Consider the following 25,576-nt stretch of genomic DNA (forward strand, 5'->3'; position numbering starts at 1 on the left):
ATAAAACCTTTTTTCCCCCCTCTTACCACAGGATAATGAGAAAAGGACCCCTTTACATGCTGCTGCCTATCTGGGAGATGCAGAAATTATTGAACTACTTATTTTATCTGGTATGTTCCGTTCCTGTTAATGGAAAAAAAATTACCTCTATGCACATCCAAAGAAATATTTATGTACATCTTAGTTTATGTAGTTTTTATTGAGATATTTAATGTGCTAGAAACTAAAGAAACTTGTATTGAAATTTTGGTTTCCACTCTTATCAGTGTTACAATACCGTGTAGTTGTGCTTTAAAGTATTTTTGGTAGAAAGATATCTCAGTTTTATCTCTTTTTATTTGTAGCTTGATCAGCTTTAGGTAGACCAATGCTAGTTTAAAGAAGTAATAATGTATATGTTATAGGTAGATGTTAGCAGCATTGTTTTGGTCTTAAATTGGCCTTCAGAAAGGCCAAATGCATTAAAGTTGAATGCAAAAGATGGAATCCAAAGTTGGTGACAATGTTATTATTCTTAATGATCTTTTGCTGTTGGCTTAAATGCACAGAATGCAGATAGGATCAGCTGGGATTTTAAAAATTGTCTTATTTTCTATTTATTTGTACTAAGACAAACTGCAAGTTCTCTAAGACAGTTCATTTTAGTCTTTAAAAAAAAAAGGGAGGGTGGGGAGAGAACCAAGAAACCAAACCAAAACCTGAAAGCAGAAATTCATTATTGAGGTACTGAATTGATTATCTTTCATCTTGGACAAACGTACCCATCAGATGACTTGAGGTTAAATTCACAATATGGAACTACTTTAAGGTTAGATAGTGGGATGAAAGTACACAATACAGGTACACAATACCTGTGCAAAGGTGGCTATTTTCCCCCGCTCCCTGCAACCTTTAACAGCAAATTTTCCCTAAAGGAAATGTCAATGTAAAGATAGAGAAGTCACTTCCAGATTTTTAATCGAAATTGCCAGGCATAATTTAATTTGTTTATAATTTACCAAAATATAGTATTTTCAGTTTATATTACATGTAATTATATATATGATTATAATTAATTATAATCATATGTACATTATGTACATCTATGTGTATTTACCATGGAAGTATTCCATAATGAATTTTTTTTTGACCATGTGAGAAAAAAATTGCCCAGAAAATTTCGACTGTGTTGCTGAGAAGGTGGGTCAGAAAAGCATGCTGTTTGTCCCTGTCCAGAGGAGAGGAAAAAAAAAAAGTTCTGGTGACTCTTAAGAATATGGAGTGACCCTTTGCTTCTGAAAAGGGATTGGGGATTTGGCAAAGATTTCTTTTTGTTTGGGTTTTCACAGTAATGGGGAAAAAAAAGCCAAATTACAAACTCTGTGAAGTTGTAGTCAGCTGCTTCTGGGCCTGAAGCTTCCAACTGGCTTGGGTGAACTGAGTCCAGTTCCCAGAACTGTGACTGAAAAGAAAATCTCTCTCTCCTTCTCTCAGGCAAAGGGCTAATGAAAGGAGAGACATCCTTATTCAGATACTAATGCAGCAAGACACCAATTGGTCGTAGAAGAAAGGTTAGTCATGCTATTTGGGCACGTAGCCTGGGAATAAGAAAAATTGGAGAACAAAGGAGGGAAGTGAAGAACTAAGAGTTAGGACTGTGCGCCTAGTCCCAAGCTGAATTGTTGCAGGGGGCTGCTGTGTCTAGAGATTGTTCAGGAAGACTGGGAGACATTAATAATGTCTCAGATGAACTGTAGTTAATAAAAATCACGATTTACTTAAAGCAAAATATTACAAAGCAACATCTTAAATAGCTGTAGAGTCACAAGCTTTGAACGCTGTGGGATGTCTCTGTAACATCAGCCTCACCTGGCTGTGCTTCTGCGTTATGCTGCGGACTTGAATTACGTGTCATCGCAGTCTACAACTTCCTAGTAAGGGGGTGTCGAGAGGAAGGAGACCTTTTCTCCATTAACACCAGCAACAGGACCCGCGGGAACGGGGTTAAGCTGAGGCAGGGGAAGTTTAGGCTTGACATCAGGAGGGGGTTCTTCACAGAGAGGGTGGTTGCACACTGGAACAGGCTCCCCAGGGAAGTGGTCACTGCACCGAGCCTGTCTGAATTTAAGAAGAGATTGGACTGTGCACTTAGTCACATGGGCTGAACTTTTGGGTAGACCTGTGCGGTGTCAAGAGTTGGACTTGATGATCCTTAAGGGTCCCTTCCAACTCAGGATATTCTATGATTCTATGATTCTATGTTTAGGGCTTTCTGTAGAAGCACTGCCTCATGAATTGCACAAGGAGGGGCTGCTCTGGGAATGGGTCAGGGTGGTACAGTGAAGGAGACACATACGACAGTTGTTGCTGCATTTGTAAGTGAATGAAGAGGGGCATTAACTGCAGGATGAGAGAGTGATGTCTGCATGTCAAGGCTGCTCAGTAGGAAAGGCGCTGTGCTTGGGTTTTGATCTATATATTTCCCATTTGCAATCTGGGATCTTAGGCAAGCAGCTTAAACCAGACTCTTTTTAAAAAGTAGTCGCTAATTTAGTCTTCTTCAGTTCTGAATGCGGGATTTGAGATCTTGTAGTTTGTGGAGCGTGAGTGCTTACAGCTGGATCTGAAGAACTGCACCAGCTACTTCTCTGAGAGATTGGGTCTAGGTCCCTCAGTGCACAAGCCAAGATTTTTCTTCTGACTTCCATCTCTTAATTGGAACTTAATTGGAACCACTTAACAGATCTTATTCTCTCCATTTCCTAAAGATACAGAAAATTAATCTGTTGTGATTCAGCTGGAGATCAAATCTGCCCTTGGGGACAGATTTAGGTTACATTTTGTTGTAATACATGAATGTTAAGGAGCAAATAAAGTACATCTGTTACCACAGCAGTTTGAAGAAAGTTTGCCATGTTGCAAGGCCTCTTTTTGAACAAAGAATAGGTAGTTAAATAATACCTCTGAATAGCAATCTCCTTTGTGCAGTAAATTTGGATGTAAACATTGTGTGGCTCATAATTGACCCATTGTAATACATTTGCACAGGGGATTGAATTAATTAAGCATTGTGGGCTGCTTTCATCCTGGCATTTCTCACCATGCAAGAGCTTGGCTTTGCAACTCATAACATCTTCTGAAGTAGTTTTACTGGTATGTTTAGGAACCATTTTGAAGTTATACTGCTAAGCAAGCTATCCTCAGCTTTTTCATTCTTCCTTCCAATTGATCATCAAAATTGCTGAAGTCAATATTAATCTTTCCACTACTCATTGGCTCTTATCTGACTCGTTCTCATCATCCTCTATTCTTAGTTAAAGCACGCATTGTACATTACCTAGACATAGATTTTTTAAATTTGATTGGAGTTTACTTTGTATCTCTCTCAATGGGTCCACATTACTTTCAAGTATGCATTTTGGATCATAAATTGCTGTTACAATATCTTAATAATACTTTACTGTAGACTTAAGAAACCCACGTTGTGTTTATGAAGATAGAACTCATTGAGCCTATTTGCAGGCTTCTAGGAAGTAAGCCCTCAGTCTTACAAGCATATTCATTTTGGTTTTGAATTCTTGAGTGAGTTATTTAACCACCAGCCTTCAGGGTTGCTCGGTGATCTCTCCTCTTGTAGGTTTTAGGCTGGGCAAGGATCATGAAGGTGACAGTTTGTGAACAGCAAAGAAAATTGATTTGGTGGCTCCTGTCTGGGGCTTGACATTTAGATTTTTTTGTTTGTTTGATTTTATTTATTTTTTTAATCTTGAGGCAGCGCTTCAGTGAATTTACTAATAAACTTGTCCCCTAAAGATGTGAATGTTTTACAAGCAAATTCTCCTAACACTATGGTCTCTTGAAGTCTGGATATTGAAATCATCCCTCTTCTTTAGATTGCAGCTAGTTATGTTATTAACATTACCTAAATTTGTTACATAAGGAGATGAACAGTAAATATGAGGCATAAAGATGCTTGTTTATAGAATGATGGAACAGAAGATCATATATTAGTCTCTTAAAATTTTAGAAGCATTTTTTTCATATTATGCTGTAAAGAGCCATAACATCCATCAAAGTTGTATTACTACAGTGTATAATGTCCAACTTCATGTCCTGATACAAAAGTATATCTGTTTACTTTGCTTAATTGCACTGAATTTGTCTAAATACTTTATGACAAACTACTGAGAAGTAGAAAGCAACATAATTTAGTCTTGTGTAACTGAATGTCAAGATCCAAATTTTTTTCTTTCAAAGAAGTCCTGATTAAGACTCAAACTCTTCTTTCAGCTAAGTGCTGCAGGGGACTGTTCTGATGGGGCTTATTCTGTTCTAAACTTTTTTTTTTTTTTTTCATTTGTCCCAAACTCTTTTTTTTAAATGCTATCAGAGTAGTTCCTGCAGGCAGGTGAGATGTGAGGAGCAGGATGGATTAGTATTAGTATGATCCCAGATTGTGTTCCCTTGATTAATAACTTTTTTTCATGTTTTCTTTAACATAACACACAGCCTATTATTGCTTTCACTGAAATTAGCAGGCTTCATGAAAAGAAACATGAGTTGTGTTGTTTACTTTCAAGTAGGATTAGTTACTATGATTGCACTGATACTTAATACTAACATAACACATTTCTGTTTGTTTAACCCTAAATTTTCACTGCATGGAGCTCAGCATACACAAATGTGTGGTCTAAATCTCATTAAGGTTTGGAAGCCTCTGAGTATTTGTTGTGCTTTCTTGTGGGTCAGCTGTACCGTGTAATAATCATCCTGCTGCTGGAAAACTAGCGTTGATGTAACAACATAGACTTTGTAGGATAGCAAAGACATTGCTCCAACATTGCTCCCCTCAAGCTGGGTTTCTTTGAGCTCATTCTCAAGCCACGCAAGTATTAAAAGTGCTACTTGCGTGCAATGGCAATCAAACAGTTGAGCTGTTGAAAGGCTATCGCTGAGAAAATATCAGTGGAATGAAGCTTCCTTTGTTTGGGTTGCAAACATCCCCATGTGCAAAGGCCTGTGGTTTCACAGGCACTCCTTTTACATTGCCTGTATCTTTTGGCCGCTTCCTCTTCCTTCCTTCAACAATGTGAGCAACAATTTTCTCTTTAGAGCCGTCCTCACTGTCCTCTGGCAGCAGTTGCTGTGTAGAAGGTAGCTGAAGGAAGCAGCTCTAACTTTTTATGAGAGAGACCAACTCTCACAGCTTACGAAAAAGTGTAAATGTTCATTAGCTCAGGGAGTCTGAGAAACTTGTGCTGCTCTTTAATGTCTGAGAGGTGGCAAAAACTGTTTAGGCAGGAGAAATTCTGGAGGATAACTTGGACTTGATTGTGCTTATCTTCCAGTATTTCTCCATGTTTTTGTCTGTTTGTTTGTTTTGTAACAATAAAAATAAAAGTAGATGTTGAAGAATAATTGCGGCTGCTCAAAAGACATACCAGTCCTATCTCTCTCAATTTTTATAGATTATACTGTACAATAGATTTATACTATTATAGATCCCCTATTACACATTTAGCTTCTACATAGGTAGAAGCTGTCTCTCAAAGTCTTACTCATGATTTTGCAGCAATAATTTTCCAAGTTTCCAGTTTCTCAATAGGAAGTTAGTTCATATTTCACGAATTGTTCAAATCGTCATCTGAAGTTGTCTTCTATTTTACAAGGTTTTTTCTGCATCTCCCCTTGAATGTTCACATAATTTTCTAGCAGAGGAAAAGGTTTTTTTCATCTGTTCATTCCATTGTGACAATTTCTGCCTGCTGCTTTTAAGTATTTCCATGGTCCTAGATAACAAGTGGATCAGTCTAAAAGGAAAAAACTTGCAAAACTAATACAAGATCTCAGGAAAATAGTTAAATAGAATTTAATCACAGTGTAAACTATTGGTTATTCTTAGTGATTTGTACCTGGGATCTTCCTAATTCTGCAAAGTTTGTTGTTACCTTTTTTAAATGTAGTCTAAGGATCTTATTTACATCTTTTACTCTTAAATAAACACGTTTTCAGAGTGTCAAATACTGAACAGTAGGTGTCTATTTTACATGCAAGTGGAAACAGTTTTGCTTTATTTGCTTATATTATGATATTGTACAATTGCCAGCACATCTTGTACAATAATAAAGGGAAATATTGTCCTTGACAGCCTAAAAATACAGACTACAAACTGGCAGAACGGTGGAAGGCAATTCAATACTTAAAGTTAGTACTGTGGGCAAAGACAGAAATGTTAGTTCCATTGTATTCCTTTTCTGAATCTATTTCCAGCTAGTGATACCTAAATGCTGTAGTACTTCTAAGGAAATCTGCAAATTGGCAGAATTCTGGTGTTGAGTAACAGGCAGGGTTTGTCATGGCAAGCTAGCAATATTTCTTATGGAAGGAGAACAGAGGTGAAGTGGATAAAATATAGCTGCATACAGTTGTATGGGACTTTATGGATGAAGAGAGAGGTGTGTGACTGTTTTGTGCAGCCCAGTCAACTGTCCATTGCCTGTCTCTTCAAGAGAAGGGTTGAGATGATAGCTTCTGTTCAAGCGTAAGGGTATTGAAACCAGGGAAGTAGCAACTGCATCACAGAAACATACGTCTGGGTATTGGGGGACATACGGATGTGGCCTGATATAATTAAAGTTTTCAAAAATCATTTGATAAATTGATGCATGTATTGAGTTCAATACATGTCTCTTGGAAAGTAGATTTGCTAAAGGTAACCACGGGTGGGCTTTAGTAGCTACTGTATGACATAAATAAGGCATCTTTGTCAGTCTTGTAAGTGCAACTTTGCAAAATGAGATTTAATATTCAGGGAGGTTAAGAAGAACTTCCCTCTGCAGTTTGAAGAGCAAAAATATTCCTTTCAAATTTGCCTGGATTTATAAACTTTCTAGGTTGTACTAGTAAAGTTGTTGATGAAGGGAAGTTTTTGCTTAATCTGTCAGTCGAGTCCACCAACATGGAAGAGTATGTTGGGTTGTTTGAACGCTGCAAACTGCTGCACAACGTGCACGAGAAGGTATTGAGAATGTGAGCGGTGCCCTGCTCGGCTCATCAGCAGGTTGAGCTTCCCAGAGATAACACTGCCCAGTAATTTATATGCATGCATGCGTTCAAATCATCTTTAACAAAAGACAATTCAGTAAAGGTGTAATGTATTTTCTAACATTTATTTGCAGTGATCTGCAGTAGAGCTTTACCTCAAATTATAAAGGATGCAAACTTCATCCCTGTGGGTATGGGTACGTTTAGGTTTCAGGGAGCTTTCTGTCTCATCTCTTTCAGATGCTCATCTGAAGGGGGAACTGAAGCATTTTCTCAAAATCATGCTGGAAGAAGTAAAAACAGCCTAGAGAGGGGACTTAGATGCAAGGTTGTTTGGAGAGGCTGTTTTATGAAATGTAAATCGTTCTTGGCAGCATGTCATCTTGGAGAAATTTAAGGGGGAACATCTCTTGATGTTGATTTAAAATACTATTTTACTTAATGTAGGTAGAGCTATGTCTCTCCTGATTCCCATAGTATTCCTACGTTAATAGTGCATACAAACGTGGTTGTTTTTTTTTTGATAGTACACCTGTTTTAATTATTTTAACTTTGCCTTTCAATCCAATGGGTTTGGAGCCCATGGGTTTTTTTGTTGTGAAGAAGCAAACTCGGTTGCTTTTTCTTAGGTGAGTGCATCAAAGAGACATGTCTTTTGTCAGAAGTGAGCTTTGTTCTTCCGTTGTCAGAGAATCTACAATTTTTTATGCATTTGAAAAGATAACTTGTTTTAGTGTTTACTTATTACATTTCTTTGATGAATATAGGATGTCCTAGACTTATGTTTAGGCTTATTTTAGGTGAAAGATCACTTATGGGGCAGGGCTGTTACTGTTTTGTGTTTTGTTCTTCTGAGGGGTCATGTTACTTTTAAACATAGGTTCAGATTTCCTTAGATGCTTCTTTAACTACCTCTGGTTTTCTTTCCTACCAGAAGCAAAACCACCTTTTGGTATTCTCTTCCTTTAGTCCTAGCAAGTCTGGTCAACTTATCACTGATAAAAGCTTTTATATGGCATCTTTTTGTATTTATTCCTGCCCTCTTCTGATGGGCTTTTTAGCCTGTTAACCTACCAAAAATATCAGTGAGCGACTTGGCTGAGCCCATAAACACATCATGGAGCCTCAGCACGTTCTCATGGAAATTAAGTAAGTGCCACTTCCTTGCAGTGGGATTGTGCTGGGTGTGGGGCTCCTCCTAGCTCAGGCTTGATCGCTTGGGTGGATCTGACTTGACCTCAGACCCTGAGAATGCATTTTCCTGAGGAAAATCAGAATGGTGATTAGTAACTCCCTTCATTCTAACTGTGTATCATACTTTACGTTAAAACACTTCAAAGATGTTTGTATCCTAAAGTTAGAAGCAGAAAGCAATTAGAATTTAAAAGTCCTCCTTCCTTGGTTGTTGGCTGTACGTGTGAAGTTAGGTGGAGCTTGGTGCATCATTTGGGCTCGTTGTTTTGTCTGATGTGCTAAAACCAAGAAATGGCTAAAAATAACCTGGAAGACAGTCAGAAGAATTAAAGACTTCTGTCTGATATGTCATCCATTGATTATATTCTCATTTACTGATTATTCAGGTTGTCTTTTGGGAAAGATTACCAAAAATCCTAAAAAAGTCCTTGAAATTGTAACCAATAATTAGAGACCTCAGGCTCTGTCATGTACTTGGAGGAAGACCTAGGGTCAAAGTAGAAGTTTGGTTCCAAAATCAGCTGCTTTGTTGTGTTCTTAAGTCAGAAGGGGAAGGATTGACCACAAAAAACAAACTCAACAGAACTGACTTCACATCTTTGTGTTGCGTAGTACATGCAGTCATTAGTTTGTATGGACAGTTAAGTTCCTTGGTCGGGTTGTTCAGGTAACTGGGAAGGATTTCACTGTTGGTGCAGGTCTGGCAGACTTGGACCAAAATATCCCGTTTCTAAGCCGAGTATCCTTACCAGTATCCTGACCAGTAGCTTGTTTGATGCTTTGTGCCTTACAGATCTTTCATCCTTATTTATTTATTTATTATCTGTATAGAAAAAAATTAAAATTGGTTCTGAAATAGTACTATTATGGTTAGCTTGAGAAATTAATAATATCTGACCAGATAGCATTAGTGTTACTGTAGGGTATCATCCATTAATCTATGAATTATTTTTAAGAGTATTTCCAAATTACATTTGCAAACATTTAGTTTAAATTCTCATGCCTCTGTAAAATCTTCTGTTTCCAAATACAGACGGCTAAATTTCCACACGAGGTATTAAGAAATGTATAAGGCTTTGGGTACGTGTATATACACATAGAAATATAAATGCATATACATACATCATTTAAAAATTAAACGATTAAGCTTCTTGCAGTATGTAGTTAAGCTGCTTCCTTCAGGAAAAGTCCCCCACCCTTCTTTCCTTTTATTATGACAAAAATAAAAAAATCCCAAACCAGATTTGTCTCTTACAGATGTTTGTGCAACCTCTGTTCCTGTGTAGGACAGCTCTTTCTTGGGCATGCTTTTAGGATTAGAGAGGTGTGGTTGTTACAGTCTAGCTCAGGCAGGGAGGTCCTGCAGTGGGCTAGGTGCCCTGGTGGAGTGGAGAAGATGCATTCCCAAACCCCCAGTAGAAGAGGAAGCGTTATTCTACCTACCTACTGTCCTACATCATCCCACACCTGGACAGTAGACTATCCAATGGCAAGGAAACTGGAGGGTGAGGGAATAGTTGTAGCCTCTCTCTTTTTTAAAGGAGAATTTCATCTACATTGGGAAAGTGTGAGATTTTTGTTGCTGAATGAAGGCAAGGAATCTGTCTTTCTATCACAACAGTCTTTTATGTACCTTTAGAAATACAAAAGATTATAGAGGATTACCTGGTGTAAAAAGATGACTACATTTTGATGGAAGGGTATTATAGATGGAGTGTTAAAAAGAATTTTCTCAAAGAGTAGACTTCAGCTGGAGTAAAGACTTATTTTTGGGGTGTTGTGCTGTAGGCCTAGAATAAGTATCTTTCAACAGTTCTCTCCCTGTACATGAGAATATTTAACTCTTTATAATAAACACATTGTTAATTTCTGTTGTTTTCATATTTTTTGTTACAGGAGCTAGAGTTAATGCCAAAGACAGCAAATGGTTGACTCCTTTACACAGAGCTGTGGCATCTTGTAGTGAGGTATGCTTTTTTTTTTGACTGCTTTGTATTAAGATAAGACATCTCAAAGTACCTTCTGTTCTTTGTTCAGCTTTTTACAAAGTAAAACTCCTCCAAACGGTTGGAACTGCAGAACACTTGAAACAATTTGTTGAACATACTGACAGTACATATATATTTATCATATGTCTGTGTAGGAAGAAAGGAGGAAAACAATAAACTTGCAGATTTCAGCTTTGCTTTTTACTTAAATGCCATCTCCCTAGCAGAGAAGATTCTGCATGCGATGTTCTGAACTCCACTTTACCTTTTTTTTTTTTATGGTAACCAGAATGGTTCAGCATAAGGGAACTAGAGATGAAATAGGATTTAATATGGAATCTGCAGCACAATGTGCCTTTTTTTTCATGTCTTAAGAAAGAAACAAACAAAACAAATCCCAACCCTAATGAGTAATGGTAGTATTGAAAACCACTTTAGAACTTATAAATGGAATATTTATAAAGGCTTTGAAGTCTACCAGTAACACAGTTATGAGAATGTAGTGATTTAATAGTGAATTTGTTATTGTTCCTCTGTTGTTGAAGTTCTTATAAAAATTTAAATGTATGTAGAAGATCAAAACAGAGAAATGCTGTGCTTGTTATGTGGAAGAGTTTATGCAAAATTATCTCCTTTGAGATCTTGAGTCAGGCTGATGCTCACTTCAATACATCTCATAAGAAAAGGTGTTTTGGTTTGAGGGGTGTGTGCTCTTTAACATTCTGTGCACATGATTGTTTGAGAAGATGGAATTGAATATTTTGGTTTTGGCAAGCACCGAGCTTCAAGTATTCAATCCACAAACTATCTCAACAGCCCTTGTTTCAGCTTTTGCTTTAGAATTCCCTGGGTAAATTATATTCTTTTGTCACTATCATTAATAGCTAAGTTATATGGAGATGGTGTTATTCAAAACCGTGTTTGAAAATCAAGGGAGCCTTATTCACAAATGCAGTTTGTTCTTTTTGAGTTTTTTTTAGGCTTCAGTCAGCTCCCAAAGGAGCTGAAGTACCAAAACTGCGTCTCCCTCAGAGGGACAACAAAACTCATGAAATCAGTGAAGCTTGTAGAGAGGAGGGCTGCAGTCAAACTGGACCTAAATGATAACTTCAAGAAATGTGACCGTGCTTTTTTTTTTATTTATTTAATGTGGAATATTTTAAACAAAATGCTAACCAAAGGTGCAAACAACGCAAGTAAACCAATCAGACCATTTAGCCTAATAGCAGGGGTAGGCTCTTGTTGGAATTTTCTATTTATAAACATGGCACGTCATTGGAGACCACACAAATGGAGAGGTGGTTGGTACGCGTAGGCACCGGTTTGCAGCTGACAGTTGTACGGGGTTTTAAGGCATTAAATGAAAAAAGCTGTAATGACAAAAACCCTGATAGTGATTTCAGTAAAACATGCGGTCTTATCCTTGAAGTAAGGGCACTTGCAGTCAAATAAAGACACTGAATGATGCAAAATAGCTGCTGTTATGGATTTTGCTGTCAGCTGCATGAGTTCAAGCAACTTCATGTCAAGACTGTCAGGCTCCAGACCTTAATATTTGCATACTCTTGTCTATGTACTACAGTCTGCTTTGCTGGGGGAATCTGAACAGATTCACTAGTTTTTTAAATATGTTAATATGTATCCATAGAGAAGTAGAAGACGGGATATTTTTATATGTTTTAGTACTTATTATTAGTAGTACTTATTATTATTAATAAGTTATTAATAAGTGTATTATTAATATTATTATTATTAATAAGTTAATATTATTATTAGTAGTAGTACTTATTATTATTAATACTTATTAGTATTTATTACTTATATGTTTTAGTATGGTGCTTTCTTCTGCAGCAGAGTTAATAGCTATTCTGAAGTTTCTTTGTTCCAATTATGTTTTTTCTTAAGATTTGGTTCAAAAAAGCCAAAAGTTCAAAATATTGATTAGATTTTCAAGTGTTAAATCTGCTTAAGTTTTTCTTAGACAATAAAAATTGTTGCATTTATCACTTAAATTACAAGTGTGTGATGCAGTATTTTAACTTTCATATTTGTTCCTATTTTCTTTTTTATTAAAATAGAAGAAATTTCAGTTTCTTGACATAATTTATTGCACTTAATAGAATCCAGTGTTATTTAGCATTCTGCTCATGGCTGAGAATAATACCTAGCTGTTGTACCACAGTGTGATTTGAAATTTCCATTAATTACTTTTCATAATATATTTTAAGTTCAAAGTGCCAGCCATTTATTTGTGTGCTCAGTGTTTCAGTTGGAAGTCACTTAAAGCAATTAGTGAATTGTGGGAACGTCATAAAGTTGATGCAAAATGCAGTATTCATTGTCATGTTAATGCCAATAAGTGATTTTTTTTCTATCTTTCAGTTTTGTGCACATATTCTAATTGGACTTGTTTATCTTGCCTTATAAAATTTTCATAGCTTTTGCATTTAACAAAAGGAAATGAATACTGGCTTTGTGAGATGGAATGTAGTGCAATATTTGGAAAAATTTTTTCAGGAGTTTTGCAACAGCATATGCTGAAACTCTTTGTGACATTGCTGTTTTATCAGTGGTTCTCTAAATGTACATGTCATAAGTTCATCTGTCTCTCTGACATTTCTAGATTTTGGCAGTTCAAAAGTTTTGCCTAGCAAATTGATGAAAGTGCATTGTAAGTTTGTAGAAACTTACTAATCCTTAGCAATGGAGGAATTCCTGAGGAGATTTATTGAGCTTTGTAAATTAGTTGTGATGATGAAATAACTTGCCAGCTGGTCCACAGAATTGGAAAAAAGACCTGGAAATGGTTGATGCAGTTGAACCCTGTAAGGGAGTATGTTCCTCATGTCCTTGAGAGGATTCACAAGGGTGGATTTGTGATAAAGTACCAAACCACAAGAATATGCTTACAAAAGAACAAATTGCAGATGGTTTTATTCCATTATACTTTATATATGGTGTATGCATACGCAAATATATATTTAGATTTCAAGTGTAGCATTTAAAATCTTTACTAAGTGGCTTGTTTTTTGTTTCCATGTTTTTAAATGTTTTCAGGATGCTGTTCAGGTGTTGTTAAAGCATTCAGCAGATGTCAATGCTCGTGATAAGAACTGGCAGACACCCCTACATATAGCAGCTGCAAACAAAGCTGTGAAATGTGCTGAGGCTTTGGTGCCTCTTCTAAGTAATGTAAATGTGTCTGATCGAGCAGGCAGAACCGCATTGCATCATGCAGCCTTCAGCGGACACGTTGAGGTATGAGTTATTTTTCTTAGCTTGTTTCCTATGCATTGTTCTGTCCAACACATTCTAATTTTTATCTTCTCAGGTAAAAATTGTGTTTCTCCCTATCCCTTCAAAAAACACAGGCCAAACCCCTGTTTCGTATTTCTGTTTGTCTTTTGCATGATCTGTGTACAGATTGGTTGTATTACACCATTTAGTTGGAATATTATTATACCACACCTCTCCAAAGACATAAGCAAATTTATCCAAGTTAACTGGAGTCTAAATCAGTAATAGATAAATTTAAAATGGAAAAAAAATAATCTGTTCAGTAGATAGTGAATATATAGAATCTTGCCACTGAAATGGGAGAAAGTACATGCAACAAGCTCCAACTTACTAGTTTTCAAACCCTGAAAAGTGATTCTTGAGAAATTATTACAGTAATTGTGGTAGGTAATTAGAGAGAAGTTGGCAGTCGGCTTGCTTTTGGCGATTGCCTTTAGTACATCCTTTGGCCTGTAGATCTCAAAGATTCCACAGGTTTGTCATATTTGATTTATAAATCTTTTTTGTTGGTGTCGAATTTTCTGTTCCTTACAGTCACTTTGTTATTGCTGCCAAGGTGGATGACCAATTTTTTAAGAACGTGGAATATTCAAAACCACGCATATTGAAATTCTTTGAAACACACACATTTTTGTCTTCTCCTCTGATTTTCTTTGCCTAAGTTTTAAGTAGACTTTTCCACTGTGAATAAAGGATTTCTTTTCTTTCTGTTTGTCCCAGATGGTCAGCTTGCTGTTGTCTAGAGGAGCCAATATTAATGCATTTGACAAGAAAGACAGGAGAGCTATACACTGGGCAGCATATATGGGTATGTACATATTTGCAGTTGATTACTATGGTGATAGTTAAAATAAAAATAACCTTATGTTTAGTGGATTTGTATATTTCTGGGAAAAATACTTAGATGATAAGCGTTAAAGTTATCTGTGAATTTGCCAGAAAACCATTAATAGTACACTTCTAATGGCCATGTAAATATGTTTTTGTGGTTGGAAAATGAATTTGTTTGAAAAGGAAAAATCAATTTTTATCTAAAAATAGGAAACTATGTTCCTTACTCAGCAGGAGTCTAATCATAGGTGAAGCTTTGCAGCAGTGCTGAACAAAAAGCAACCAATTACTACAAGAGGCACCTCAAACAGAGGGTGGTTATGCCAGCTTGCTCCTAAGTAATTCACATGCAGCTGCTGATTGTATTTGTCATTGCAGAATGTATTGTGCCTGTTCAGAAGCCAAAAAACACTTCAAAACACATGTTCATTTTATGCCTCTAACTTTCAGAAAGTCTAAAGTTCTTCTTTGATGTGTGCAATGTGCCATATATGAACAGTGAACAACCAAGTTTCAGTACCAGTTTCAAGAAGACAACAGTTGATGATTCCATCGTCTTACTTGTTATTCAGCATTTTAGCTTATTGTTTCATAACCTTATCCAGCCAAGGGAAAAAAGTAATAGCAGTAGCATCAGTCTTGTGTGAGTCTACATGGGAATTTGAAGATGAAATATAGAACTAAAATGTGATCATATGTGATTTGTTGTTTCTTTTATGTTTTGATGATTTGCATTTTTCTTTGTATTTAATATAATTAAATGTTAGATTTCCCTAGAAAATACGTATTTATATGCACGTGTTATCTTATGAAACTTAAAGAGAAGAACATTCAGGAGAACACGGTCCTATTCTTTACAGCATTATTTTTTTTCAGAGGTGATTTAATGTGAACATTGTGGTTTTTTGTGTTTTTGTTTTTTTTCAGTTAGTCTAAGATAAAAATAGCACTTGAAACTAACATCTCAGTGAAAACCTTGAACTGTGGTTTACAAAGGAGCATCTTGTATATAAATTAATGTACAAGGAGATTAATTCCTCTACTACCCCTTCTCTGAGTAAAATGAACAATTTTTATTCTATCTGATATCAAACAAAAAATAAGGCATAAGCTGGGAGATTATGTAGGCATCTGTATGGCTAGGGTAACTCTGCCTTGGCAGTCTGATCTTAGGCAAAATGTCCCTGAATATGCAGTTTGATATTCATGTTCATAATTAGAAATTAGATACTCACCTATAAATACGCATAATGTTTTATAATGTGTACGGGAGAGGAGAGGAGCAGTTGTTAACAATAGATTTGAAGTTGCTAATTAAACACATTTCTCATCTGTTATTCAAAAAGTAGTGACATCGAGTATCTTACACCTGCTTTCCCAGTCTCGCCATGAAAAAGAATCACAGAATCACAGAATTTCTAGGTTGGAAGAGACCTCAAGATCATCGAGTCCAACCTCTGACCTAACGCTAACAGTCCCCACTAAACCATATCCCTAAGCTCTACATCTAAACGTCTTTTAAAGACTTCCAGGGATAGTGACTCCACCACTTCCCTGGGCAGCCTGTTCCAATGTCTAACAACCCTTTCGGTAAAGAAGTTCTTCCTAACATCTAACCTAAAACTCCCCTGGCGCAGCTTTAGCCCATTCCCCCTCGTCCTGTCACCAGGCACGTGGGAGAACAGGCCAACCCCCACCTCTCTACAGCCTCCTTTAAGGTATCTGTAGAGAGCGATAAGGTCGCCCCTGAGCCTCCTCTTCTCCAGGCTGAACAAGCCCAAAAGAGCAGCATGTATGTGTGTGTTAACTTACCCTATTTAAATACCATTTGATGAAAAACCTTACGCTGAGCTTCAGAGGATTGACGATGAATTGTTCATTGTATGAAATATGCTTTGGTCCAAGGACTAAAAATTCCAGTCTTTACAAATGAAAAAAGAAGCATTCACTTACAGATTTAGGCTTCACATAAAAGTGATCATCTCACAAATGCCTGGATTTATTCAAAAGTAGAATTATTAACTATTGTCTTTGCAGATTTCTGTAGTTTAGGCCAATTTCAAATTAGTCCTATGTCCCTGCCAATATAGGTCTGAAATAATCTGATAGGAATGAAAAATAAGGCTGCGAAATGCTGAAAAGAACAATAGGATGGTGCTGAGATGTCTTCAGAAGAAAAGATTTGAAGATGCTAGTAAATTTTGAAGAGACTGTGACAGCATTAATACTCTGAAGTTATTTTTTGAAAGCCTGTAGAATTGTACTTCAAGTACTGATACCAGTTAAACAGAGAAGTTGGAGAACAGCCTTCATTATTGATCCAACATTCTTTGGAATATTTTGCATTAGTATTTCATAATTATTTAGAGAAATTTCATTGACAGGCTGATCAATCACTTTAAGGTGACTGTTTGCAAAATTTTTGTTGAATGCAAGTAAATGCATGAGATGGCAGAGATTTGACAAACATCAGATAGACATTTTCTGGCTTGTGCTCACCAGGATGGAAAAAAAAAAATCCTCTATTTTTCAGATAAGCTACATTTATTCCAATTTTAATGAGTGCTATTTCATAGGCTATTAGCAGGAAATTCACTTAATGATCAGAGTGGGAAAAGTGTCATTTATCTAATGTCTGTCATCCTAGAAATACTTGCACACAATAGAGTAGGAAAAAAGAACTCCTAGAGGAGTTCAAACGAGCAAAAGAAATCCTGATATCTCTCCCTCACAATTTCCAGCCATTTTACATTGCTCCAGTTGTTAGAAGAAAGCCTTAAAGCTTTTCCACTGGATAAAATAGACCGTAGAGTAAAAAAGAAATTAGGCTTTTCGTCATTCTCCTATAAATAACTTTGCAGGGTTACATCCATTGTTTCCCTTCCTTCCTGCTTTTCACACGGCTCCTTTGCTGTCCAGCTGTAAAGCTGCAACCAAAATGGACTTGGGATCATGAGTGTTAGCGCTGCCCTTGTCAGCGTGTGGGAATGGCTCCTGAGCGCTTCCTACTTGAAGTGTCTCGCTCTCCTGTGTGAGTGTCTTCCACTGATTGCTGTTTGCGTTTAAATGCAGGTCAGGGATTTTTGTTTTGTTTTTTTTCCCTTCACTTTAAAGTTCTGTGCCACTGCTCTGTTCAGTATTTCTCTTTCTTTCACCACTTTCAATATCTTGTGTACTTCTGTCTGTCATGCAGGGCTTGTTTCCATTCTTGTCTCCACTATGTTTGGGTAATAAGATGAGTATCATGTTTAACTTTCTCTTTCTCGGTCTTTTCTACGATACTGAAGTAATGCAGAAATCATAGAATGAAATGCTGCAGCCCCTCCCATTGCCCTGCTTAGCTCGGTGTGCTTCTGATCTGTAGAGCTAGGTGAGGGTCTTTGTGTATTTTGGGGCCATGCAGTACTGTGGTGACTGAAAGTTTATTAAAACATCTTGGTATTCCTTTGGGTAGGTATTTCCTTTCCAAACTTCTGCACATTAGTTTAATAGTTGAAAAAGCAGCCCCCCTTTGTTTATGAAGCACTTAAACTGAGGGCTGGATTTAATGCATGGTACTTAAATGTCTGACTGGATAACCATAAGTATTCAGTGTTCCTCTCCTTCCCCTCTCCCCCACATTTTTTTAAAGCTGAGATAAGGGTTTCACTTGAAAGGTAAAACAAAAAATCCTACTTCTTTATGATTCAGGTAAAGCACTAAATCTATCAGCCTATTTGCATTGAGTGTTCTCTTTTATTCTGCAGACTTTGTCATGATTGTCCACATGGCATAAGTTTTTGTGTTTTCAATGATAGATTTGTTTGGCAATTAAATTAACTGAGCCAGAAGGACAGATTTTTGGCTACCTCCTTTTCATAGCTTCTCTCTTGGAGCACAGCGTCACAGTGGCAAGAAAACTGAAACTGGAGCCAGGAGACATGGTCAAGGAAAGAGCTCGACTGTGCCTTGCAAGAGTGTGATTACCGGAGGGGGTTATGTTGAAATACCCTCCTCTGGAGATGAATAATGTATGTGGCTTTTGTAGTTCATGGAAGAATTAGAGAACTCCTTACTTTCCAGATTAGGTCCAAATGAATAATGTTTAGTTCGTATTACAATAATTGTACAATTATTCCATTTGTAAATCTGTTCTGAGGAATATAAAATACAGCTTCTTTTTTTTGTTTTGTCTTTATTCTTTTAGGACATATTGAAGTTGTGAAATTACTTGTGGCCCATGGCGCTGAAGTAACGTGCAAAGACAAGAAATCATATACACCCTTACATGCTGCAGCATCTAGTGGGATGATCAGTGTAGTCAAATACCTTCTCGATCTTGGAGTTGATGTAAGGAAGAATAAAAGTGATACTTTCGTTGTTGTTTGAAATGCTCTTGTTATTATTGTAGTCCACTGTTTGTGTGTGTGTTTATGAGATGGTGAAAATAGTGAAAGTATTTTTGACAATCTTCACGTGCTTTGTGGTTTTTTTTTATAGTTGTGCTTTTTTGTTACAAAATTTCACTTCTCCAGGTAGCTTTAGAGCTTTGCAGTTTTTGCAGAATTGTTTGAAAATAAATTTGTGTTTAATACTATTTTTGTTCACTTGGTATTTCTGACTCTTAGACTGGAACTCAGGAAATAGGAATTCCGTTCCCAGCCTTGCCACACATATCCCTTTTGAACTGCAGGAAATTGAACTCTTTTGCCTCAGTTCTTTGTAAAATATAGATGTTACTGAATTTCTTACACCACATATACTTTGAGAAATGTTATGGATTGTCAGAAACTTTAATACTAGATTAAGGAAGGCCATATTAATGTAGAAATGCAAAATAAATTAAGAGGCAGTACACTACCTGCATATAGAAAGTATGTTAACAGAAAACTGTGAAACCTGTAAGAAAGGTACATTTTGCATCATATTTTACCTTTGCAAGATTGCAGAATGCTGCACAAGTTTTATCTTGAGAAGTAGATCAGAATTCAGTATCCCATCGTGCACAACAAATTTGATTTCTCCCCCTTCCCTGACTCACAAAAAGTACATACTTCAGTCTTGTTTGGTTTAGAGATCAAATCTGATGTTTTCTGTCTTGGATACTTCAACAGTGGCATTTATATTATAGTTCATTAGCGAAGCATGTGTATTTGCATTTTAGAAGTAGTTCATAACCAAAATTCCTGTTATCCTCGGGTCCTGAATATCATTAAGAAGTTAGCCTGCGTGCATGTGTGTGTGTCTGCATCTAGGAGTTCTAGATTTAAATGCCTAAAACTTACTTTGGGGAGATTCTCCGTCCTTTTGACACCTGTTTTTAACAGAAACTTGCACATGCTGTTGAGAAATGATAGAGATCCCTGAGGTGCTTAAGCTGCTAGTCTGTAATGTCTGTACAAATTGTCACTGCTGACATGCTTTGTGTGTATCCAGTTGCATACTGCATACAGGAAACTGGCATAGACACAATTGGAGGAGGTTGGCTCAGTTAAAAAACAGTTATACCCTTCCCCTTCTCAGTCAAAGTAGTACATCCAGACCTTGCTCTTAATTCCTGGCTTTGAAGAATTCAAAAACAGAATGAAGTTGTCTCATGACACCAAATTTTCTTTGTGGTAATTAAACACTGCAGTCATACAGGTTTTCGCTTATTAACTAACTTTTTGTTGTTGTTGTTGACAGATGAATGAACCAAATGCCTATGGAAATACTCCGCTCCATGTGGCTTGCTACAACGGACAAGATGTTGTAGTGAATGAACTCATAGACTGCGGTGCTAATGTGAATCAAATGAATGAGAAAGGTTTTACACCTTTGCACTTTGCTGCTGCGTCGACACATGGAGCATTGTGTCTAGAACTTTTGGTCTGCAACGGAGCAGATGTAAATATGAAGGTAGGTGAATCCAAAGTCATCCATTTGCTCTTATAGATTCAGTATAGCTTTATCAAAGGTGACTTCTCAAAGCTGTTGGGGCAATGTGTAGAAGTTCTTACTAATTGTTGGAGTCCTTCTGTGAAAAGTATTATAGAAAAAATAAGATTGTCTCGAAGAAGTTGGTCTAAATCTTAAATCTATGGGATGTAGTAAGAAGCCCAGAAGGAAAAGATGACAATAGTATCTGGTCAATCTTGACTATGTTTAAATATCAGAAGTCCCTGTAATCTTGTTTTCCCGAGTCTGTCTGTATGAGTAAGAGCAAATCGTAATGCAGAAGAACATAATTTTCTTATAAACAAAAAGCATAAAAGAAATCAAAGATTTTTCAGAGAAACGTGTCTGAACAGGCCGATGGCTGGAGCAGTTGTATGAAGGGTAAAATAGACCCTTGAGAGAGATGAGATCTCCTTTCTTTTGTGTGAAGCTAATTTTGGCTTTAGTAATAAAAGCTTAATTGTGTTCAGAAGTATTCAGTATCAGGTGTCTTGACAGGCTGGGGGAGGTGGGAAATAAGTATGTGGAAGGAAGGGTCCAAAAGTGCAGTGTATCTAATTGCCTGTACCACTGCTCACCTGTGGTAGGAAGAGAAGTATCTATACTCGTTTCTTTTTTTTCTGTGTGTTAATAGTTATATCAATTTCAGTACTATTTGAGTCAGAGGTGAATAGTGGAACAGTTTTAAAATTGTTTAAAATCATTTTTTTGTGTGTGGTTAACTTTCATGTTAGAACGTCACACTAATTTTCAGCTAATTCTAAAATACGATTATGTGTCTATTACTAAAAATACATAGCCCACTGAAAATTTGGGAGTAATTTAAATAGTTTATTTGATTTGTAAAAATCCTAGGTGTACGTTACAGTTCGCTTTTACATACATTTAAATGTGGAGCTCCTTTAATGAAGATGTGCTAAAATTGGTTGTGGAAAAATGCGTTACTAACGTGCCTTTGAGATGTAAAGAGTTACGCTGTAGTGTTTACAGCCAATTAGTCATAAAATCTGCAGGTCACAGTTCATTTATTCTTGTTGCCAGCTTTCTGCTCTACTGATGTCCCAGACTGGATATGACTGAGGGTTTAGCGTTACAGAGCTGTCTTCTGTCCTCCATCCTTGAAACCACATTTCTCAATAATGTATGTTCTGTCATGAAAAGAATCCCAAAATGTTAAATATAATAATGATTATGTACATATGTTGCATGCACAAATAGGAAGAAAACAAAAGAAGGATCAATGTTGCTAAGTAAAGAATTACTGTTTCCCTATACACTGGTTTGCAAGGGCTCATGGCTTTGTACATCTGATGTAGAAGAAAAAAGCAGGGAGGAGTTTGTTTCAGAAAAATGTGCAGTAAGCAAAGTTTTTGTTTTTTTTTTTTGGCTATTCATTTTCAAATACACCTTAATGATAGGTTAGGAATGAAAATGAAAAATCTCCAACATTCTGTTAGGATAATTAAACACTGCTGAAGATTACTATAATCTTTATGCTTGAACTTTAAATACAAATCTTTGTTATGGTATACGCTGTAGGTATTGCCTACATTCAGTCAGTTGTAACACTAAATAACCTCAGGAACTGTGCAAAGAACAGCTAGTTTCTTTGAATTGACTGGCAACGTTTCTAATTCTTTGAAGCTTGCAATGTGGGTGAATTGTTGTTTGGAAGTAACAAAAGATGTATTGGCATCAGAGAGATGTATTGTTGCCTTCCTTCCCACTCAGTTTCAAGTTATTGAATCCAAAGCATAGATTTGATAGTTCCTCTAATTAATAATAAATGGATGATCAGAAGTTTCCACATGGATGAACCCAGGCTTTCTTTTAAAAGCATACTCTGATACAAGAGAATATATGTATTTTTTAAACCTGATGGCTAGAAACTGTGGCCTGGAGCGTATCAGAGAGCTGAGAACTTCAGCTGAAGTCTCCTAAGAGCTTGGTACAGATTTGGCTTCTGAAGTTTTGTGTTTCAGAAGAAAAGGCCTTTATACTGGAAAGGGTTAGGCACTATCACGGAATCATTCAGGTTGGAAAAGACCTCCGAGATCATCTAGTCCAACCTTAAACCTAGTACTGAAGTCTACCACTAACCCACCATTAAGTTCTGAATTTACAGGTTTCTTGAAGACCTCCAGGGATGGTGACTCAACCACTTCCCTGGGCAGCCTATTCCAGTGCTGCACAACTCTTTCTGAGAAGAAATTTCTCCTAACATCCAACCTAAACCTCCACTTGTGCAACTTGAGGCCATTTGCCCTCATTTTAACACTTGGTGCTTGGGAGAAGAGTCCAATCCCCACCTCACCAGCTTTAGATATATGTGGCTGTATTTACAACATGTTGATTTACTAAGTAACAGAACTATGAAGTGCAAAATGAAACAAGTAGGGTTGTGTGGAGGTTTCAAGCGATTATAGCTGGAAAATATAATTCATTCCTTGTTTGTGCACCAACATGTTTCCACTGTAATTCTGTTAATAACATTTCTGTGGATTTCTACCTGTGTGACTGATTTTGGTCTGTGAATCTAGTCCTGAAGGTGGAACAGCCTTGCTTTGTATATGAACACTTATGAATTGCAATGCTGAGAAGTACTGAGGCAAAAGAAAATAATTTCCAAGTCAACATCTGCTTCCCTGGAAAGCCCTGTGAAGATAAATCTTGGAGTTAATATAAAGAATAATCCCTAAAAAAATAGTAGAGGAAAACTAAATCAGAATTCATTCTGTGGCTAATAATCATTTGTACAGTTTTAAAATGGGATGTTCTTAGAGGATCTTACTAAGTATTTATTGAAAGCAAACTTGTTCGGTTTCCAGATACTGTGGATGATGTTCAAAGTATTTCATACAGTAGTTCATATAATTGCTTTTTATCACCTCTGTAGAGGGAGGGCATCATTTCATAATTGTTATTGTGCTTTGTCAGTACCCGTATGCTCCTGTAGAAGAGTGAATCCTGTTAGGGAACGCTCATTGTTGCAGCGCTCTTTCCTCACCATTCGGGATTTCCATGCAAGGACGAACACATTGAAATGGGCTGGTATTCATTATTTTATGGACCCCTGGGTGTTCGAAAATTCAATGTCCTAAATAGAAGTATTTTATTTCCATTTCTGATACTAGAATGTAGGAATTGTTGCTAGAGGGAGATTTCATTTGGAGACCTCAGTAAAGCTCGGTAGCCTAAGTATAGTTAATATCTGAGTACTCACTTCACAGAATACCTTGTGCTGTGTGTTCACTGTTTCAGTCTAATAGAAATTACTGCTCTTAGCATTTTTTTTATGATCTTAAATATTTTGTGCGTATGTTTTCTCTAGTGATAGAGTGACTTCTTTCCTGTTACCCACACATAACTGCGTTTCAGTGAATACAATTAAAAGTAATCATTAGCCCATAGATATTTAGTCATGTGCTATCCAATCTTGTAAGATCGGGCAACTATATTTAACTTAATATTTAGATGTATAACTGTGAGGGCAGGAAAAAAAGGAGATTGAAGCAAAAGTTTTGAAGATAACCTCCTTGCTTATGAAGCCCAACCTCCTGGCATCTAAGGAAATAGTTACAAAGATTTTACCCAATACAATGAGCCTTACTATCTCATTACCTAAGAGACTCGATTCCTTGTTCTGATATATTCTGTATATCCTTCCCCAGTGGCAATGTCCAAGAAGGGAATTCTAAATACCATCTTATACCTAGAACTTCATATTCAACACAGAAATCATCACCTTAATTTAATTTTATACCTTTTCTATGTTTATATGTTGATAGACAATTGCATATTGTACTATTTCCGAGTTGCAAAGAAGTCTGAGACTATTAGACTGGAGAGAGACTGTGAATGAAATCCGTCATCTTACAAATCCGCGTTACAAACTTTTTAAAGTAAATTGGAGCAGAGTGAATCTAAAAATACATTATTGATTCTACGGTGTTTTTTATTTGAACTGGAAAATTACTTTGTTGCTTATTTTGCTGTTCTTATGTTGTCTTTTGACAACTTGCTCGATCACCACACTACTTAGTTTCTGATACTGTCACATTAAATTGTATTTAATGTCCCTGTGAGGTACGTAAGCGAGACTTGGATCTGTTTTTTTTGTTTGTTTGTTTGTTTTTTTTCTGTTCCATCTTCTTATTAGCCTTCCTTTGAGATACAGTTTTAGCACCTTCTGTAAAAACTACAGTTTTAGCACCATCTAAAATTACTCTGTCTCTTGTTGACTTGACTAATTTATTTCCTTACGTTCTCAAAGTTTTCTTCTTTCAGTTTTAGAATGTTAGTTACCAAAGCAGCTTTTGGTCACTCATTCAAACTAAGCTTATTTTATACAGTCATTTTTCTTACATTTACGGTTGGGTAGAGGTAGGTAGACATTAAAAGAAAATTATCTGTGCAAAAAAAATAAATAAATCAGAGGTCAGAGATTGCTTAGGGAAGTTGTTTGTGTTGTGTTTATTTGGCCTTTTTTAAGGCCTTCAATGACAGAAGTTCTTGAAGTAAAAATGATTGTCCAATTCCTCCACTGGATTTGAATTAATTATTCTGTGTTTCTTTGCTGTTACTGTGTATATGTGGATGTGCCTTTTGGGTTATTTGCTGTCAAAGAAATCTGCTAGCTGAGACATCTGGAGACATCTTGGTTGTTGTCATAAGGTTTTGTTTTTTTTTCTTTCAGTCTAGGTCTGAGAATTTGATGTTTCCCGTAATTGAATTGTTCTAGGTGTTGCATGCTGCTTTTTGCAGTGATGTTACTAAAAATTTCATGTCCATCTGAAGGATCCATAGCAGATTTAAGTAACACATCCTTAGAAGCTTTGTCATTTAGTTTCAAAGGAAGAGTAAAGATGGGAAGACACTTTTGCACAGCAGTGATCAATGATATTTCAATACATATGTTCATATCATATGTTGCCCCTCCTCTCTTTCACTTGCAGACAAAAGTAAGAACTCTTTCCTGCAGTAAAGCTTTCCATTATGTATGATAAAGTATAGGAAAAAAAAAGTCATCCTAAAGTAATGATCACAGAAAAGAACTGTTTCTGTAAGTGTGTTTAGATTGTGCTGTTTAAAAATTGCAAGTCTCTTATGCATTTTCGTTGGCCTACTTGAAGGGCATATTTACTGGGTGAATGACTAAGTGCATGCTTGGTATGCATTTCAAATGTATAATGCCTATTATGTTTGAATAGCTCTACCCTAGGATTACTGGTGGTTTATGATAAATTACTTTCAACTATCGCTTTACAGAAATATTAGTGGAACATGCGAGCTTATAGTGTGTTGTCTTCTAATACAATGTGTAAACA

The 25,576-nt window shown here is 36.5% G+C and overlaps 1 protein-coding gene across 3 annotated transcripts in view; it reads left to right on the top strand.

The window, feature by feature from the left end:
* Window positions 1-25,576, top strand: part of ANKRD28 (ankyrin repeat domain 28) — a 116,511-nt gene that overhangs the window by 60,823 nt on the left and 30,112 nt on the right. For all 3 annotated transcript variants that reach the window (XM_027451002.3, XM_072033511.1, XM_027451001.3), the window contains exons 3-8: window positions 32-110; window positions 10,114-10,184; window positions 13,263-13,463; window positions 14,223-14,310; window positions 18,520-18,662; window positions 19,998-20,210. In XM_027451002.3, coding sequence (XP_027306803.1) covers window positions 32-110; window positions 10,114-10,184; window positions 13,263-13,463; window positions 14,223-14,310; window positions 18,520-18,662; window positions 19,998-20,210 — 795 coding nt within the window. The remainder of the gene's footprint in view (window positions 1-31; window positions 111-10,113; window positions 10,185-13,262; window positions 13,464-14,222; window positions 14,311-18,519; window positions 18,663-19,997; window positions 20,211-25,576) is intronic.

This window comes from Anas platyrhynchos, chromosome 2, assembly GCF_047663525.1.
Source record: "Anas platyrhynchos isolate ZD024472 breed Pekin duck chromosome 2, IASCAAS_PekinDuck_T2T, whole genome shotgun sequence".
Classification (NCBI taxonomy): Eukaryota; Metazoa; Chordata; class Aves; order Anseriformes; family Anatidae; genus Anas; species Anas platyrhynchos.